The sequence below is a fragment of the Oryctolagus cuniculus genome, chromosome 5, assembly GCF_964237555.1.
Source record: "Oryctolagus cuniculus chromosome 5, mOryCun1.1, whole genome shotgun sequence".
Classification (NCBI taxonomy): Eukaryota; Metazoa; Chordata; class Mammalia; order Lagomorpha; family Leporidae; genus Oryctolagus; species Oryctolagus cuniculus.
In genome coordinates, this window is record NC_091436.1 from 9,761,291 (window position 1) to 9,777,886 (window position 16,596).

At 50.3% G+C, this 16,596-nt stretch overlaps 1 protein-coding gene across 2 annotated transcripts in view; it reads right to left on the minus strand.

Annotated features, from left to right (window-relative positions):
• Nucleotides 1–16,596, minus strand: part of SNX9 (sorting nexin 9) — a 104,762-nt gene that overhangs the window by 2,486 nt on the left and 85,680 nt on the right. For both annotated transcript variants that reach the window (XM_070073337.1, XM_051854205.2), the window contains exons 11-17: nucleotides 14,232–14,335; nucleotides 12,680–12,783; nucleotides 10,688–10,765; nucleotides 5,250–5,326; nucleotides 3,149–3,238; nucleotides 1,760–1,874; nucleotides 269–360 (exon numbers count right to left, since the gene is read on the minus strand). In XM_070073337.1, the coding sequence (XP_069929438.1) occupies nucleotides 269–360; nucleotides 1,760–1,874; nucleotides 3,149–3,238; nucleotides 5,250–5,326; nucleotides 10,688–10,765; nucleotides 12,680–12,783; nucleotides 14,232–14,335 (660 nt within the window). The remainder of the gene's footprint in view (nucleotides 1–268; nucleotides 361–1,759; nucleotides 1,875–3,148; nucleotides 3,239–5,249; nucleotides 5,327–10,687; nucleotides 10,766–12,679; nucleotides 12,784–14,231; nucleotides 14,336–16,596) is intronic.

Here is a 16,596-nt window from a genome sequence, read left to right on the forward strand (position 1 = left end):
CAGCCCACTCAGCAAGGACTCTGAGGCCTCGCACTATCGTCCAACACTCCTTCCTCAGAAGAAAACCTTTCCAACCCAGTGCTACCCCAAAAGGAAAAGGCAGATGGAACTGAGGGCTTTAAAACACACCAGTTCAAAACATAACTTCCTTTGGCCTATGACTTGGGTTTAAAGAATCCAAACAGAGGAACCTGCCTGTGGTCGAAGTCAGCCCCCATGAGCACCTGTCCTTGGGTGGGAGTGGGGCAGGGACAGGAGCACCACTCACCGTCTCGTAGAACTGCACCTGCTGCTCCAGGTAGAGGCGGATGACGCTGTTGTAGTCGTAGATCCGGTTACTGTGGAAGTGGTTCATCTCAGCTGCAACCCAAACCGAGCCATCAGTCAGCTCCTCCCCACATCTGAGACAGAAACACCTGACTCCCCATCTCAGGCCGATTCACCACCAACCGGACCTAACCCGGCTGCTGCGGTGTGTGCAGTTCTTGGAAAATCATTTTATAAAGAGGTTAGAAGCCCAAGTTCAAGGGTGATCGTTCTCTGATTTGCACATTAAGTACATGAGGCCCACGTGCGGCCCCCCCTTCCGCCAGCACTGGGCAGACAGGACGCGGACGTGGTGGTGCTCTGCGCAGGGCTGCAGGGCAAGGTGCTGAGGGTGCTCGTGTGCGCTGGCCACACAGCCCCGGGCCCTGGCAGACTGGAGGGACGCAGCGGCTCTGCTGCCCGCGCACCACTGTGACGTCCCCAAGACAAGCCCGCTGTGCCGAGTTCCATGTCGAGCTGTCTGAGGCTGTGTAAAGCCTCTTGGGTAACCTCAGAGCTCAAGCCCACATCTCCCACTTCAATGCCCCGAAGCCCATCTCTGCCATCCCGACAGCCGCTTCTGGCTCCCCGCGGCATTCACAGCTCTGCTTCTGCCCGTGAGTCCTGGCCTGAAGGGCTCGGAAAGGCCGCAACACACTTCATTCTCCCCTCCCAGTTGCCTATCTTGAGGGCCTCAAAACCTCAGACCACACAAGCAACCGTCAGTTCTGGGTGGGCTCTTGGCCGAACGTCCGCCCCTTCCCATCAAGCCCTTCTCCCCTGAGAAGTGCTCCCCGCTGTCCACCCCCAAACCTTTCAGTGGTTTCCCAACGGCCACATCAAAGGCAGACGCTTGCACCCCGCTTTCGGGCTCCTCCACCATCATCAAAATGCATCTCCCAACAACTTGCCAGCACGTTCTCCTGTCCCGGGCCAGGACATGAGCTTGCGCCATTACTTTGTGGACCTTTTTTGTTCACACCAGAAACCCTGCCCTTTCTCCTCTGCCCATCCACTCAGCGACCAGAACACAGGAGCCACCTGCGTGCCAGTCCTACCTGCGCAAAGCCTCTGACAGCTACACACGTTAGTTAGGACCTTCTCTTTCCCATGCCTACAGGGAAACGCCGTGCCCCCTTCACGTCCATGGTCCTGAGGCGTGAGGACTACAGACTACTGGAAGGGGAGTACTGGAATTCAGAGCATTTCGGTATTACCACTTATCAATGTCCCCGAGAAATAGTAAGACGTGCAGGTTTAACCTGCCATTCACAGCTGTGTCATACGTCTTCATTAATGCCTGGATCTTGCAGACAAGGTGCTGGTGGGTTTTTAAAATCTGCTCTTATTTATTGAGCTCTTGTTCCCATTTGGGCTTCTCTCCAGCAGGCAAAGCATCAACTTTTCTGGGTTAAAACATCTCCAGGAGCCACGGGCAACCTCTGCATCTCACCTTGCAGTGCGTAAGACATGGTGCCCACTCGCTTCACCATCATCTGCTTGTCCTGTGGGGTGATTTTGCTCGTTGCGACTAGTTTGTCACTTTCTTTCACTTTCTCTATGGCTCCCTGTGGAATACAAAATACAACAGTGTTAATAAAACTAAGCTAAAGGAATAGTCATTAAATACAACAAGGCTAATGTATTCTATGACTGACTTGTCACTGAACAGGAAACCATCCCCACAAAATAAGAGCAGAGGAAAGCATCTAAATTTAACTTCCTTCAAGATCCTTGGACGCAAAAAGGTTGCTACTGCAGAGAAATTAGCTCAGCTAAAATCTGCAGTTTCACACCGTAACAAGAGGAACAGCACGCACTCGGGGACACTGGTAAACCATCGCCGTGTAACAACATCGCGGTGGGTGTCGGTGGGTGTCGTGGCGCAGCGGGTACGGTAAGCAGCTGCTCGGGACGCCCACCTCCCCTGCAGAGGGCCGGCTCAAGTCCAGGCTCGCCCACTTCTGATCCAGCTTCCTGAGCACACAGCCTGGGAGGCGGCAGAGGACGCTTCAAGTGTGTGGGCTCCTGCCACCCATACGGGGACCCGGATGTAGTTCTGGGCTACTGGCTCAACTGTGAGCACTCGAGGAGTAACCCAGTGGATGGGGGCTCTCTCTCACTCTCTCGCTCTCTCTCTCCCCTCTCTATCCTGCTCTGCCTTTCAAGTAGATGAAAACAGATATTGAAAAAGACTAGCACATGACAGGGAGAGGCATTAGTAGGTTTGGAGGTCGCATGACCAGGCACAGAGAGGCACGCACATGGGCAGGCTGTCTCTTCCTTGACAAGCTGATCTGTAAGGTTTGGGCTTTATTTTGACTTTTGGACGAGGCACTGATTTAATTTAGATTCACTCTTACGCAGCAGTGCTGGGGAAGCCGCCAGGCATCTCTCACTGCAGTCACCACACTGCTCGTTGTCTGGGGCTGTCTGGAGAAAGCTCCATGTGCATGCCCCGTCAGACTGCACGTGTGCGACCCTGGCTCTGCTGGCAGAACCTCCACAGCGAGCCACGTGCCCTGATCTGCTGTCACCTGGCCTTATCTTGCTGTGACACCCCTTCACGACACTTAGAAAGCCGAGTGCGGTCGTGGCCGCGAGCCAGCCCCGAGATCCCAGAGCAGAGCCTTCCTGACACAGCACGCACGCCCCACACCTGAGCGCAGGCGTGGAGCTGCCCAGAGGCAGGGAACACCCTAGCCAGTCCTCCGTTTACACAAACCTTGAAGATGGGAAGCATAGTTTCTTTTTATGTAAAAAAGAAACAAGGTAAATGGGTGAAAAGCCCGCAGGCCCGGGCCGCGTCGTGCACACTCTGCAGACGTCGGGATGCAGTTACCTTGTGAGCGCCAATGATGTCGGGGAAGCAGCCCAGGAAGCCCTTGTACTCGTGATTGCATTCCATCAGGAAGTGGAGATCCTTCTTCGGCTACAGAAGACACAGGTCGGTTGTTACTGGCAGAATTCAGAAAACCAAGGGAAAGAAATCGTGTATCTGAGGACTCCACTACCCGGTTCTCCAAGTGTTACCCTAATTAAGCACTCAGATTAGTTCTCCTCAAAGGAAGGAGTTCCCAGGAGTACTACACTCTGAGCACAGGCTGTGAGGAAAATGACAAGACAGCATGACTGTAAAATCAGCCACTTTGAAGTGGCCACAATATAACACTACGAGGGAAAAATGTAGTTTAACTGTATGTTTAAAGTCAAGTAAGTATACGTAATACAAATGCGTTGTCAGGACGTCTAAATGTTGGCAGAGAACATGTAAGAATATTATGACATGAGGCTCGTGCTGTGGCACAGCAGGCTAACGCTGCCTGGGACTCTGACATGCCACACGGGAGTGTCTGCCCCGACTCAGGGCTGCCGGCTTCAGGTCCAGCTGCCCTGCTCCGTGTGCTCCGTGTGCCTGGGAGGCGGCAGGCGGTGGCCCAGGTACTTCGGTCTGTGCATCCCCGGTGGGGCCCGATGGAACTTCTGGCTCCTGGCTGCAGCCTTGCTAGCTCTGGATGCTACAGGTATCTGGGGAGTGAACCAGTCAGTATATGGAAGATCTCTCTGTCTTTCCTCTCTCTCTGTCCCTCTCCATTTCAAATAAATAAACAAACAAACAAATAAAAAAATCTTTAAAGAAACCAAATCGTATCAGGTTGAATTAAAGAAACTAGTAAAAAATTTAAAAGCCTTGTAATGCTTTTCAATGGCAACATTAAATTCTCATTTTTTCTATATTCTAATTTTTAACAACTACTACCATTCTAAAAATTAATTTGTTTTTACAAGGATTAGGAAAGTCATGACCTCATCATTATGTGCATGTGGAAACATATTTCAAGAAGGCACATAACATCTTTTTTTAATTGAGTGATTTGAAGCAACTTAAACAATTACTCCCCACAAGGGAACTTAGCATGTTATTGTAGAAAGAATTAGGATTGGACTAGGAATGACCCGTACCAGCTAAGCAGTGGGGCGATGCTGTGGCACAGTGGGTGAAGCCACTGCTTGTGACCGGTCCCTGCTAATGTGCCTGAGAAAGCAGCAGAGGATGGCCCAAGTCCTTGGGGCCCTGCCCCATTATGGAGCCCAGAACTCTGGGCCCAGCCATTGTGGTGATTTGGGGAGGAGGAAGGATATTTCTGTCTCTCTCTCTCTCTGTCATTTGCACCTCTTAAATAAATAACTTGTATTTTAAAAAAGAGCTAAGCAGTTGAAACAAAGATCTGCCTGTGCTGGGTACTGCGACAGGTGCTTTTCATTTACTAGCTATTAAATCCTGAGAACCACATGAGGCAGGCACTACCACAGCCACTCAACAGATTGGGAAACTGAGGGCCAGAAAGGCCAAGTAATAGTCCAAGTAGATTAGAATCCCTAGAGGGCCAGGAATGGCTCAGTGGTGTCAACACTGGAAGGCATCAGTTTAGTCTCTGATGACAAATTTTCTCATCCACTTGGCAAACCTAAGAAACACTACTATCAAAATCAATGAAAAGGGGGTGGTGCTGAGGCATGGTGGGTTAAAGCCCCAGCCTGCAGTGCTGCCATCCCACATGGTCACAGGTTCAAGTCCCGGCTGCTCCACTTCCGATCCAGCTCCCTGCTAATGTGCCTGAGAAAGCAGCAGAGGACGGCCCAAGTCCCTGGGTCCCTGCACCCATGTGGGAGACCCGGAAGAAGCTCCTGGCTCCTGGCTTCAGATCAGCCCAGCTTTAGCCACTGTGGCCATTTGGGGAGTGAACCAGCAGATGGAAGACCTCTTGTAATTCTGTCTTTCAAATAAATAAAATAAATCTTTAAAAAACATCAATGAACAAAGAGGCAGAAACAGAGAAGAGGGTATCCATTCGGAAAGTCTGCAGTAGACTAGGTTTCCAGTTGCATATGTAGATTCGAGAGCACACCTCACCGCTGACGTGGTGGGGTTCCGTCAGTACCTGCTCTGCCACAAGGTTGGCGATTTCTTCATACGTCTTTCCTGCTTCTGTTATTGCATCATTGAGATCTGTTTCACCTGAAAACATTGCAGTTTTAGCAGTGTGCACAAGTTGTAATTTTTTCTATTAAAATTTGACATTGATGTTTTATTACAGACAATTTCAAACACTTCAAACAAGGGGAATGAATATAAAATGATCCCATTTCCCTCCCCACAGTGTCCCAATCCAGAGCTCACAGCAACCTTTCCCACCCAAGCTCTCCACGCCCACTTCCCCTTTCATGGGACACACAACATGCCACGCATCAGTGGTACCTAAAAGGTGAGGACTGTGTAAGGAATGACAGCTGCATTACCACTCCTAAGAGACCACCCTTTAAGGCGGACCACCCAGCTAGTGTGCAGAGCTCCTGCAGCTCAGGGCCAGTGGGCTGTCTAAATCAGCCAGCCAGTGTTTCTTAAATCTACGGGGTAGGGGCTGGCATTGGGGCATAGGGGGTAAAGCCACTGCCTGCAATGCCACATCCCATATGGGCATGAGTTTGAGTCTTGGCTGTTCCACTTCTGATTCAACTCTCTGCTGTGGCCTGGGAAAGCAGCAGAAGATGGCCCAGGTCCTTGGGCCCCTGTACCACATGGGAGACCGGGAAGAAACTCCTGCCTCCTGGCTTCAGTCTGGCCCAGCCCTGGCCATTGCAGCTATTTGAGGAGTAAACCACTGGATGGAAGCGCTCTGTCTCTGTAATTCTGCCTTTCAAATAAATAAACGGAACCTAAAAATAATAAATCTATGGGTTCTCTCCCCTGCCTTTTTTTTCCCACTTTGTGGGTGTTGGAAGAACCCAGGCCACACGCCTTGGGTATCTACACTACGAAGTCTGCTGATTGCAGCTGACATTTCTCTGCCCCCTCCCGTCTTCTCTTTTTCACTGGATCCAGGGGCCTGATCAAATTCAGGAGATGTCACTTTGCTATTTCTGTTTGTTATCATGTTGGAAGGCATGAATGATCACCACAGCGCCGGCCCCAGGACACTTCTAAGCAGAGAAATGTGATGGACTTTCTGGTTAGCTGGAGATACAATCTGAATGGAAAGCAAGTTAAATGCTTGACTCTCTCTCTCAGGTTTTCAGAATACTGAACTGATCCCCCACCAAATAGGGAAACAGAAACATTTTTCAAAAAATATCTTTAGGAATCTGGATTTGAATATATTTGCTAGGCTTCAGTTACTATTTTCACTGATGTTCAATTTTTCTCTTCATTGCCCAGGGGAAGGCTCTCAGGGCCTCTCAGCACTGCTGAAGGGGCCTGGCTCATTTGGTGGGATGTGGACTTAGACCCCACCCGTGAGCGGTCCTGTGCTAGGAGATGCTTCTCGCGATTCACTGGATACCTGCTCCTAGGCCTTTTCAGTGAACAAAGTAAGAAAAGCTGTACTTTTTTTAAATAAGAAAAATAAATAATGAGCTCATACTTTTATTTCCAACTTAAATTTAAGACTAATAAGTGGCTAATTTATTCTAAAACATTTAATTTTTATTTAAAGACATTAATTGCCGATTAATTAAGCTCAATTACAACAGTGATAAGATTACCTATCTGCTTTACTCTACAGTATGTAAAATAGTTGAAGGTTTTAGGATATCAACACCAGTATTTTGTTTTTTTAAGATTTATTTATTTGAAAGTCAGAGTTACACAGGAGAGAAGGAGAGGCAGAGAGAGAGAGGTCTTCCATCAGCTGGTTCACTCCCCAGTTGGCTGCAATGGCCAGATCCGAAACCAGATCTGATCCGAAACCAGGAGCCAGGAGCTTCCTCCAGGTCTGCCATGTGGGTGCAGGGGCCTGAGAACTTGGGCCATCTTCTGCTGCTTTCCCAGGCCATATCAGTGAGCTGGATCAGAAGTGGAGCAGCCAGGTCTTGAACCTGCACCCATATGGGATGCCGGCACTGCAGGCAGTGGCTTTACCCACTAAGCCACAGCACTGGCCCCATCAATACCAGTATTATATTGCTAATTGTTTGATCAGTGAAAACTACTAAATTTTTTTTTGCAGTCTTTCTGAGCTTAAGGTATCTGCTTACTAGGGATACGATCAAAACAATGTTTTTAAGGATATTTGAAATTATCCCTCTGTGGTTATACCTTCATCATTTGTTTTATTTGTTTTTTTTTTTTCCCATTTAGATTTAAATTGGTCTTCAAATAATTATGTCCACTAAGGAAGATAAAAACCAGAAGTCTACCTGTCCCTCTCCTGGGTAATGTTTAGAAGCCTCAGTGGGCGCTGATTCGGCACAGCAATGTGCAAGAACGCAGGGGGTGCCACGGCTCTGACGGGGCTGTGCTGCCAGTCTCTACTGTTCTGGTGCTGCCCGCGGCCTGTCAGAGCAGCCCTGGACGTTGTATTCAGTGTGATCAGGGGCTCCCAGGAGGCAGACTCCTGCAAGCTGGTGCGGTACGGCACTGCTCCAAGACACCACACAACTGAGAAGGGCGGGGGAAGACACAATCTCAGCCTTAAGGCCTCCCCGTTCTGAAATTCCAGAAGTCCCGCAGCAGGAACTGGGCGGCGGTTCCCTAAAGGCAGCATCTTTCCTCAGCTGGTTTGCAACAGGAACTATGTAGACCGAGTTCCTTTAGTACTGCGATACAATCACTTAACCAGGTAGGCCGGGAGACGGCCGGGACGCCCACATCCCGTATCGGAGTGCCTGGGTTCGATGCCCAGCTCTGCTTCTGATCCAGCTTCCTGCTAATGCAGATCCTGGGAGGTGGCAGACAACAGCTTAAGTAGTTGAGTCCCTGGACCCATGGGAAATCTGGATTGAGTTCCTGCCTCCAGGCTCCAGCCTGGCCCATCCCCAGCTGTTGAAGGCACTCAGGGAATGAATGGTGGATGGGAGCCTTCGCTCTCTCAAGTGCAATAAAATAAATAAAAACGTATGATTTAATTGTGAATAGTTCCTAAGCTTCTTGTGACTTCAGATAACTGGAGATCCTAAATCTGGGGACATGCATTTTAATCTGGCAACAGACTGGGATCACCAGAAGGAAGATGGTTACTCTTCCGTTCCTGTAGGATGTAGATGACGGCAAGACTGCTGCTGTCACCACCGTAAAACACCGACTAAACTTTTCAGAAAAAGTCACTCTCATCCTCAGAGGCACTGAACTTCTGTAGAAACGACAGCTGCACTCAGAAGGGGCGCGTTCCCCCAGCCTTGGTGAGCGGGGGCTCGGGCTGGGCTGTGAGGGCGGCTGGGCGGCAGCCGTGCCCAGGCAGGGAGCTCTGCCAGGGCCGCAGGCACCAGCTGGGCCCTGAGGGAAGTCCTGGGCTGAGGTGGGGGATGGGACCTGGGAGCCAGATGCAGAGCTCCTTCACAGGCCCTCGGGGGCCAACAAGGGGTGACAGGAAGTGGTGGGCAGGGCTCGAGAGCTGGGAGATGTCTCTTAGGTGAGGCTGAAGGAAGGCCCGGCTGCAATGAATTCTGATACTGAAGATGCCATTGTAGGGCTGGCACTGGGGTGCAGCGGGTAAAGCCACTGCCTGCAGTGCCAACATCATATAGGGTGCCAGTTTGAGTCCCGGCTGCTCCACTTCCGATCCAGCTCATTATTATGGCCTGGGAAAGCAGTGGAAAATGGCCAAAGTCCAGGGCCCCTGCACGTGCACGGGAGACCCAGAAGAAGCCCCTGGCTCCTGGCTGTGGATCCAGCAGCTCTGGCCGTTGTGGCCATTTGAGGAGTGAACCAGCGGACAGAAAACCTCTCTTTCTCTCTCTGCCTCTCTGTAACTCTGCCTTTCAAATAAATAAATAAATCTTAAAAAAAATGCCACTGTGATCAACCAGTTATTTTTCCCAATTTCCAGAAGAAATAAGCTCAGCTGGTCAGAATATCAGAGCACCATACAGGTGACTGGCTCTTGGACACCGTGAGCACCTAAGCAACGGGCCTCGTCCTGGCTCTTACATCAACCACTCGCTACCCTGGCCAGGACGTTTCTCTTTCTAGGCCTCAGGCTCCTTGCCTAACAGCAATTCAAAGCTCCCTTCCAGTCTGAAGAGTGTTGATTCCAAGACACAGTTAAGCCAGGCCAAGCAGAAGCACTTGCAGACTGAAGTTTCAAATCTAACTTCTTCTTGACTATTTCTTCTCCAAATACCCAGAACTGATAGCCAAAGTCCTGCCTTCCACTCAAAGTACCAGCTCCACCACTCAGTGATACTGAATGCTCAGTTTACTAGGTGCCTCCTAGCTAACGAAGGCTTTTTCTTTCTCACAAAGGGAAAAAGCTAACTTGTTCTCATAAGTGTTTCTGATGTAAAAGTACAATGAACTCTAAATACCATAGCTAAGGGGCCGGCTAGTGTTGTGGAGTGGCGGGTAAAGCCACTTTCTTTTTTTATTTATTTAAAGATTTTGTTTATTTATTTGAGAGGTAGAGTTACAGACAGTGAGAGGGAGTAACGGAGAGAAAGGTCTTCTATCCGCTGGTTCATTTCCCAAATGGCTGCAACGGCTGGTGCTTTGCCAATCTGAAGGCAGGAGCCAGGAGCTTCTCCTAGGTCTCCCATGTGGGTGCAGGGGCCCAAACTCTTGGGCCATCTTTTACTGCTTTCCGAGGCCATAGCAGAGTGGATCAGAAGAGGAGCAGCCAGGACTAGAACTGGTGCCCATATGGGATGCCAGCACTGCAGGTGGAGGATTAACTGACTGCGCCACAGCGCCAGCCCCAAGCCACTTTCAATGCTGGCATCCCATATGGGTACTGGTTTGAGTCTGGCTGCTCCACTTCCAATCTAGCTTCCTGCTAATGGCCTGGAAAAAGCACAGGAGGATGATCCAAATGTTTGGGTCCCTGCCACCCATGTGGGAGACCTGGGTGAAGCTCCTGGCTCTTGCCTGGCCCAGGGCTGGCCACTGCCACCATCTAGAGAGTGAAACACTGGCAGGAAGATATCTCTCTCTCTGTAACTCTAACTTTCAAATAAATAAATCTTTGGTAAACACATAAATAGTATAGCTAAGCCCCACATGTATGCAGGAAGCTGAAAACAATTCTGGATTATAGGAAGACTTCAGGCAGCAGGTGCTTGTTACTTAGTCAAACATTCTCTCATCAATGACTCTGGTAAGATGACTGGGCAGATTCCACCAAGAGACGACAGAAAGGCAGACTGTTACAGTGCACAGCTACCTGGTCCACTAGAACAAAGAGCTGTATCTGAGGGTGAGAAAGGCAAACGAGCACGGAAGCAAATGCAAATTCCCGCACCCTTCCCTCCACTGTCCTCAGAGGTCGGGGACGCGGCAGAAGCCCTGGGTGCAGCAGCCTGGCCAATTCTCCCAGCAGTGACCAGGTGCCTCCCTGCAGGGGCGTTGTCTGTGCAGGCCCCTGAGGCCAGCACGCAAGGGGAGACGTACCTTGATAACCGCTGGAGCTGAACACGGTCGCTAAGCTCTGCAAGGCCTTGCCTATCTTCTGGTACTCCTTGGGTAATGCTGAGAGGGGGAGAGGAACACACTGTTACGGAGTGCTCTGAGCGACCGAGACGGGATCCGGCTGAGATTCTTTCCGCAAAGTGACCACAACACAAGACACACACTTGTGAACAAAACACGAAGTCACTGCTCAGTCAACTGCTCTGATTCTTAACCGATCGTCCATTATGAATAACTGCCCCCCACAGTCTTGGGTGCTGGAGACACGTCAGTGAAACACGGCTCACTCTGACGACTTCTAGCTCCCAGACACCCCCACAGCGGGCATCACAGCACCCCTCTCCAGACACCATCTCCACGTGTGGGCACAGGTAACTGATCCGACCTGTCCAAGCTCACACCGCTGACAAATGGTAGACCGCCGCTTGTGGTTCCAGACCGCTGCTTCCCCACTCTGTTACATGGGGACCAGTCGTCCACCCCTTATCCAGAATGTCCGGGGCTAGCAGGGTTCCAGATTCTGCAGTTTTCTTGTTTTAAATTTTGGAATATGTGCATGGACTTCACTGGTTGAACACTGGTGCCCAAAAAGTTTTAGGTTTCAGAGCATCTCAGATTTTTGGGTTAGGGAGGTTCAACCTGAATAACTGATCACCTGCAAAATGATATCAACCAACCAATCAAAAACTGCCAGCATCAGGTGTGGTGAGAGGCAACCCTGGGGCCCGAGTGTGTGTGTGTCCGCAGAGGTGACGGACTGACTGGGCCTTCAGGTCCTGCGTCAGGCCCTGCGTCAGGTCCTGTGTCAGGCCCTGCAGTGCTGGGGCTGGGGTCATTTTCGGAGAACTCCAGAGCACAGCCTGTTTTTTAGGATACTGAATCTGTGCCTGGTTCCCTCACTTGCATCTACTGCCTCTCAAGAGAAACCATCGTTTGCCTTGAAGACTGAACTTTAATGCTAAAGAAAAGGGAGGATTTAAACGTCCCTTCAAATATGCATAGGCCAGAGAAATTTGAAGTGGGGTCTGAGAGTCGCAGTCATCAGGAAGCATAAATTCCAACTATCTCAGCTCAGCTAACTGGGGCACACGGGCACACGGGCGCCCTTCTGTAGGCAGCACTCGCCTGGCGACCTGGCAGTGACGACCTGCTCCTGTTTCACCACACGCAGGTGACCAGAGGGCTCACTTTTCAGAAAGGCTAGGAGTGTTCTGAAAACCATCTGGTGAACGATCAAAGAGATGTGTGGACCAAGTCCTACACACAGCGCCTCAATCCCCCCACCCCCGTGCCCTCGACAGAGCAGCCTTAAGCCAATGCTCCCCGTATTACATTTGGCCTTCCACAGGACACGGGCTGACCAGACCTAGACCTTCTCGAAGAGATTTAATTCTTTAGAAGAAACAGCAATCCCAAACGTTTTTTGATATCCTTAAAATTGTGCTTGTAAGATTTGCAGTCACTTAAAAAACACAATTTTCAAAGGCCGTGTAGGTTTAAAGGATTTGTTATGACGGCTGAAGTGCAGCCACCGCTATGGCAGTGGACTCTCGCGTGTCTGTTAGAGAACAGTGTCACCGGACACTAGACCGTGGTGTCCTGTGAGCTGCACAGTTCTGGGTGAAGAACAGGGAGGGGGCAAGGGGTCCTCAAGGCCATGGCTGGGTGGGGGCTGTGGCGGACAATGCAGTCTCATCATGCTTTCTAGCAACAGTACTGGCTTCTTCTAAAAATAAAGCCTCCACTTGAATATACAGCATCTTACCAAATGGGTGAAGATTAACAGGAAATTTAAAAATAACTACAAGCACTCCAAACATGCAAACAAGATGAACTTCCCACAGACCACCAGACTCCCGATGACTGCAACCGTTTAAGCTAATGGGATTGTTGTCTTAGGGGGCTTCCTCAGACGGCCTGGTCAGAGTCCAGGGGAGGATGCAGGGGCAGGGTGTGGTGTGGCCAGGCACTCACGTCCTGTGCACCTCTTCCAGTGCTCCTGCCCCACGGTCAGCAGCTCCTTCACGCCGTCGTCCATGGCCTTGGTGAATTTCCCCACGGCGTCACACTTCTGCTCTCTGCAACAGTGACACAGGCGGGAAGGCCGTGTTGTCAGGAACCTCACACCAGACACACCCGGCACGCACTGGCATGGACAGTGACAACTGCCCATTAGCTACATTAAACCCAGGCTTGATTACGGGTTTTAAAGAACTACCTAAAAATACGTCATTTATATTTTAACTTTTGCTTCCTTTCCTGGTGAATTTTTACTAAAATTATTCCAAAGTAAACAAAGTCATCATCTCTTGAATCTCTCATTTAGCGAAATTCCCTTTACTGGAAACACCATCAGACTTCTACAGCAACACCACGGGTCTGGAGGTGGGGGCGCACACAGTCCAGCAAACACTTTAGGAAAACACAGACGATGCCTGGACACACAACCACCGAGGGACACTGAAGACATGGCTCTTTAAAAACATAAAGGGTGTATTTCCTAGCCTAAAAGATCACCAGTGTACACTGTTAAGGAAAAAGCAGATTATAAAACAATGTATAGTGTAAGGTCATCATCTCCCATGGTCACCGACGGACAGAGGACGGTCTGGAAGACACACACCAACACTGTAGCACTGAGCTTTTCTCTGGGCAGGTGGAAGGCTCTGTGTTTCCTCTTGTCTAAATTTTGCTAACATGCAGCAGCAATTTTGTAAGGAAAAAAGCTTCTTAGTGCTGTGGCATAGTAGGTTAAGCCTCCGCCTGTGGTGCCTGCATCCCATGGGGGTGTCGGTTCGAGCCCCAGCTGTTTTACTTCCAATCCAGCTCCCTGCTAATGGCCCGGGAAGGCAGTGGAAGATGGCCCAAGTGCTTGGGACCCTGCACCCATGTTGGCGACCTGGAAGAAGTTCCTGGCTCTTGACTTCAGATCAGCCCAGCTCCGGCCATTGTGGCCATTTGAGGAGTGAACTAGCAGATGGAAGACCTCTCTCTGTCTCTCCTCTCCCTCTGTAATGCTGCCTCATAAATAAATAAAGAAATCTTTGAAAAAATTAAAAAACAAAACACCAAGAGTTATTATTACTCCCACCAGAGAAAAGGAACTAACTCAAAATTTCAACTGAGCTTGTATTTGGAAAAAAAAAAGATTAAATACAACAGAGTAAAAACAAATACACGGGAAAAGCAGGTTAGTGACTGCTTCTTTCAAGGAGATGTCCTGAGAGAGTCTCCCTTTGTTGAGTTTTGTGTGGGTGGCAGGGGCTCTGTGTGTCTGACTTCATCACTACTTGATTAAAGTAACTACCAGGCACTGTGTCAACCATGCAGCCACAGGCTGCAGGTAAAGGAGGCAGACCCTGCTCTGGAGCTATGGTTAGAAGGCAGCACTTCCACATGCGTCGCCCGACCAGATTCTCACACTCTGATCTGACAACGTGCATTTCAGGTATGGCCGTCCTGGCCAGGACTGTAGCCACGGGAGGCGGGCACAGACTGGGAAGAAGTGTGTGGGGGTGTCCCTTACATTTCCAGTAAGTCCAAGTCGGGTGCCTCTGGCTCCATGGTGGAAAATATCATAACTCCCACCAGCTCGTCCTTCTCAGCCTTCCTCTTCCCAGTCTTCCACTCCTGTCAACGAGAACATCGTACCATTAAAGTCATTAGCAGGGCCAACCCGGCTCACTCTTCACCCTTGTCTGCCGCATCCTCAGGGAGCAGCCCCTCCCCCTCCCTCTGCACTGGGCCCGGATGCCTGTGCCCCAAATGCAACTGCACTGCGTGGGTCACGCCAGTGCTCAGAACAGGCCTCGGAGCGCAAGTCTGAGTGAGCCAACACGAACCCCGCCCTGTGGAGGCTGATGAAGCGCCTGGAGTTCTCAGGCTGACCACTCTCAAACCAAAACAGGTAATGCTTTTCTAGAATATAAGCTAAGAACCAATATTAGGAGCTATCTTTTCAATAACCGCTTAAAGATCTCTCCCACACACACGTGTAGAAAAGTGCCGAAGGCAAACACAACTACACAACTACACAGCGCAGCACAGCCTCACCAAGCGCACCCTTGTGAAACCATCCCCCGGCCGACAAGGAGCCTCAGCTGGCATCCAGGTGCCCGCTCCTGCCCCTTCCTCCCCCTGCAGAGGTACCAGCTCCTCTAGCCATGGCTTCCCTCTCCTTGCTAACCACACATGCTAATTTTCTGAACTGGCAAAGCCCCTAGAGCATGTGCTTAGGCCTGCAACCTGTGCTAAGCCCGTGCCCTCCTGCTGTGGGCAGCTGCAGTCCGTTCATCTCACTGCCGCGTAATAATGTGTTGTGTGTCCATCCCCCGGTCTGTCTATCTAGTCTGCTGGTGATGAGCACATCTCCCGGCACTCCAGGGATGCGTTTTTGCTCAGGATGTGTAGGAGTGGAAGTGCTGAGTCACCGAAGGTGTTCAATTGCAGCAGACAACACCAACCTCGTTTCCTATTGGTCCTGGGAGATCAGGGCTCCGCAGCCCAGGCCCTCACCAGGAGGGCACCTGCTGGCCAACCTTACCCACCCCGAGTGAGCGGGGAGTCTCCCGTGACTTCACCTGCATTTCCTGACTGGTAAGGAGATGAGGACTCAGACACCTTCTGTGAGGTGAGGTCCCGCGTCTCCCAACTACTTTCCCCTGGGATGATGTCTTTCTCTTTATTTACACATGGGTTTTCATGTGTTCCAAAATCTAGTCCTTTTCTGGTTATATACGCTGCAAGTATCTTCTACTCAGTAGCCGGCTTGTTTTCGCTTCAAATGTCTCTTCTGCTAAGACAAATCGCTGATTCTAACGTCGTCTGACTAACCCACCTCCCTGACTGGTCAGCCCTTTCTGTGTGTTTCAGAAATCCTTGCCTGCTCTAGGGAATGAAGATACTGTCCAGTGTGAGCCACAGCTGAGTTTACTGGGCTGTCTTCCACAGCTGGACCTGTAAGCCACCTGGACTGGGTTTTAAACAGCTCATATAATGGAAAACTTCACACACACAATGAACCCCTACTAACACTCAGCTTCAACAATGACTTAATATTTTGCCAATCCTTTTTTAAAAAATTATTAGTTCATTAAAAGACAGACATGGAGATTTCTACACAAGGTCTTCAGAACACCACGGGACGGGTGGCTTCACAGGCGCCACTTCAAAGTGATTCGCCCTGTCCGCCAACTTCCTAGGGAAGCTTCCTGTGGTTGAGAACTGACTCCCTTGGTTCCACCACACTCTGGGAGCACCTCCTCTGGTTCCGTGTCTCCATCTGGACCTTGGCAGCCTGACCCAACAGCTACCACTGTTGCTTGCACTACTTCTCCGTGGGATTTATCTAGAAGCATAATATTTCTTTTGATTACAACATGGGCTGCACTCCCTTGACCACTACTCAGAGAGCAGAAGCCCCCCTCCCCCAGGTGTCTGTCCTGCCACGACTCTCCCTAACACAAGCAGACGCCCAGCTGCCCTCAGCACACCAGCAGGTGGGGAAGCTGCCCAGTGCCCACGAGGCTCATCTCTAGGCCCTCCCTGGGAGTTGGTAAACTTGTCGTTTTATTTTTATTTTTTTTAGATTTATTTTATTTGAGAGAGAGAGAGAAAGAAAGAATCTTCCATCACAGGTTCACTCTCCAAATAGCCACAATGACCAGGGCTGGGCTGGGCTGAAGCCAAAAGCTTCTTGCAAAAGCCCAAACACTTGTGCCATCTTCTGGGGCTTTGCCTAGCACACTAGCAGTGAGCTGGATTGTAAGTGGAGCAGCCAGGACATGGACCTGTGCCCATATGGGATCCTGGCGCTGCAGGGGGCAGCCTTACCTGCTTCACCACAATGCTGGCTGCCAAGCTTGTCTTTTATTTTATTTATTTTAATTAAT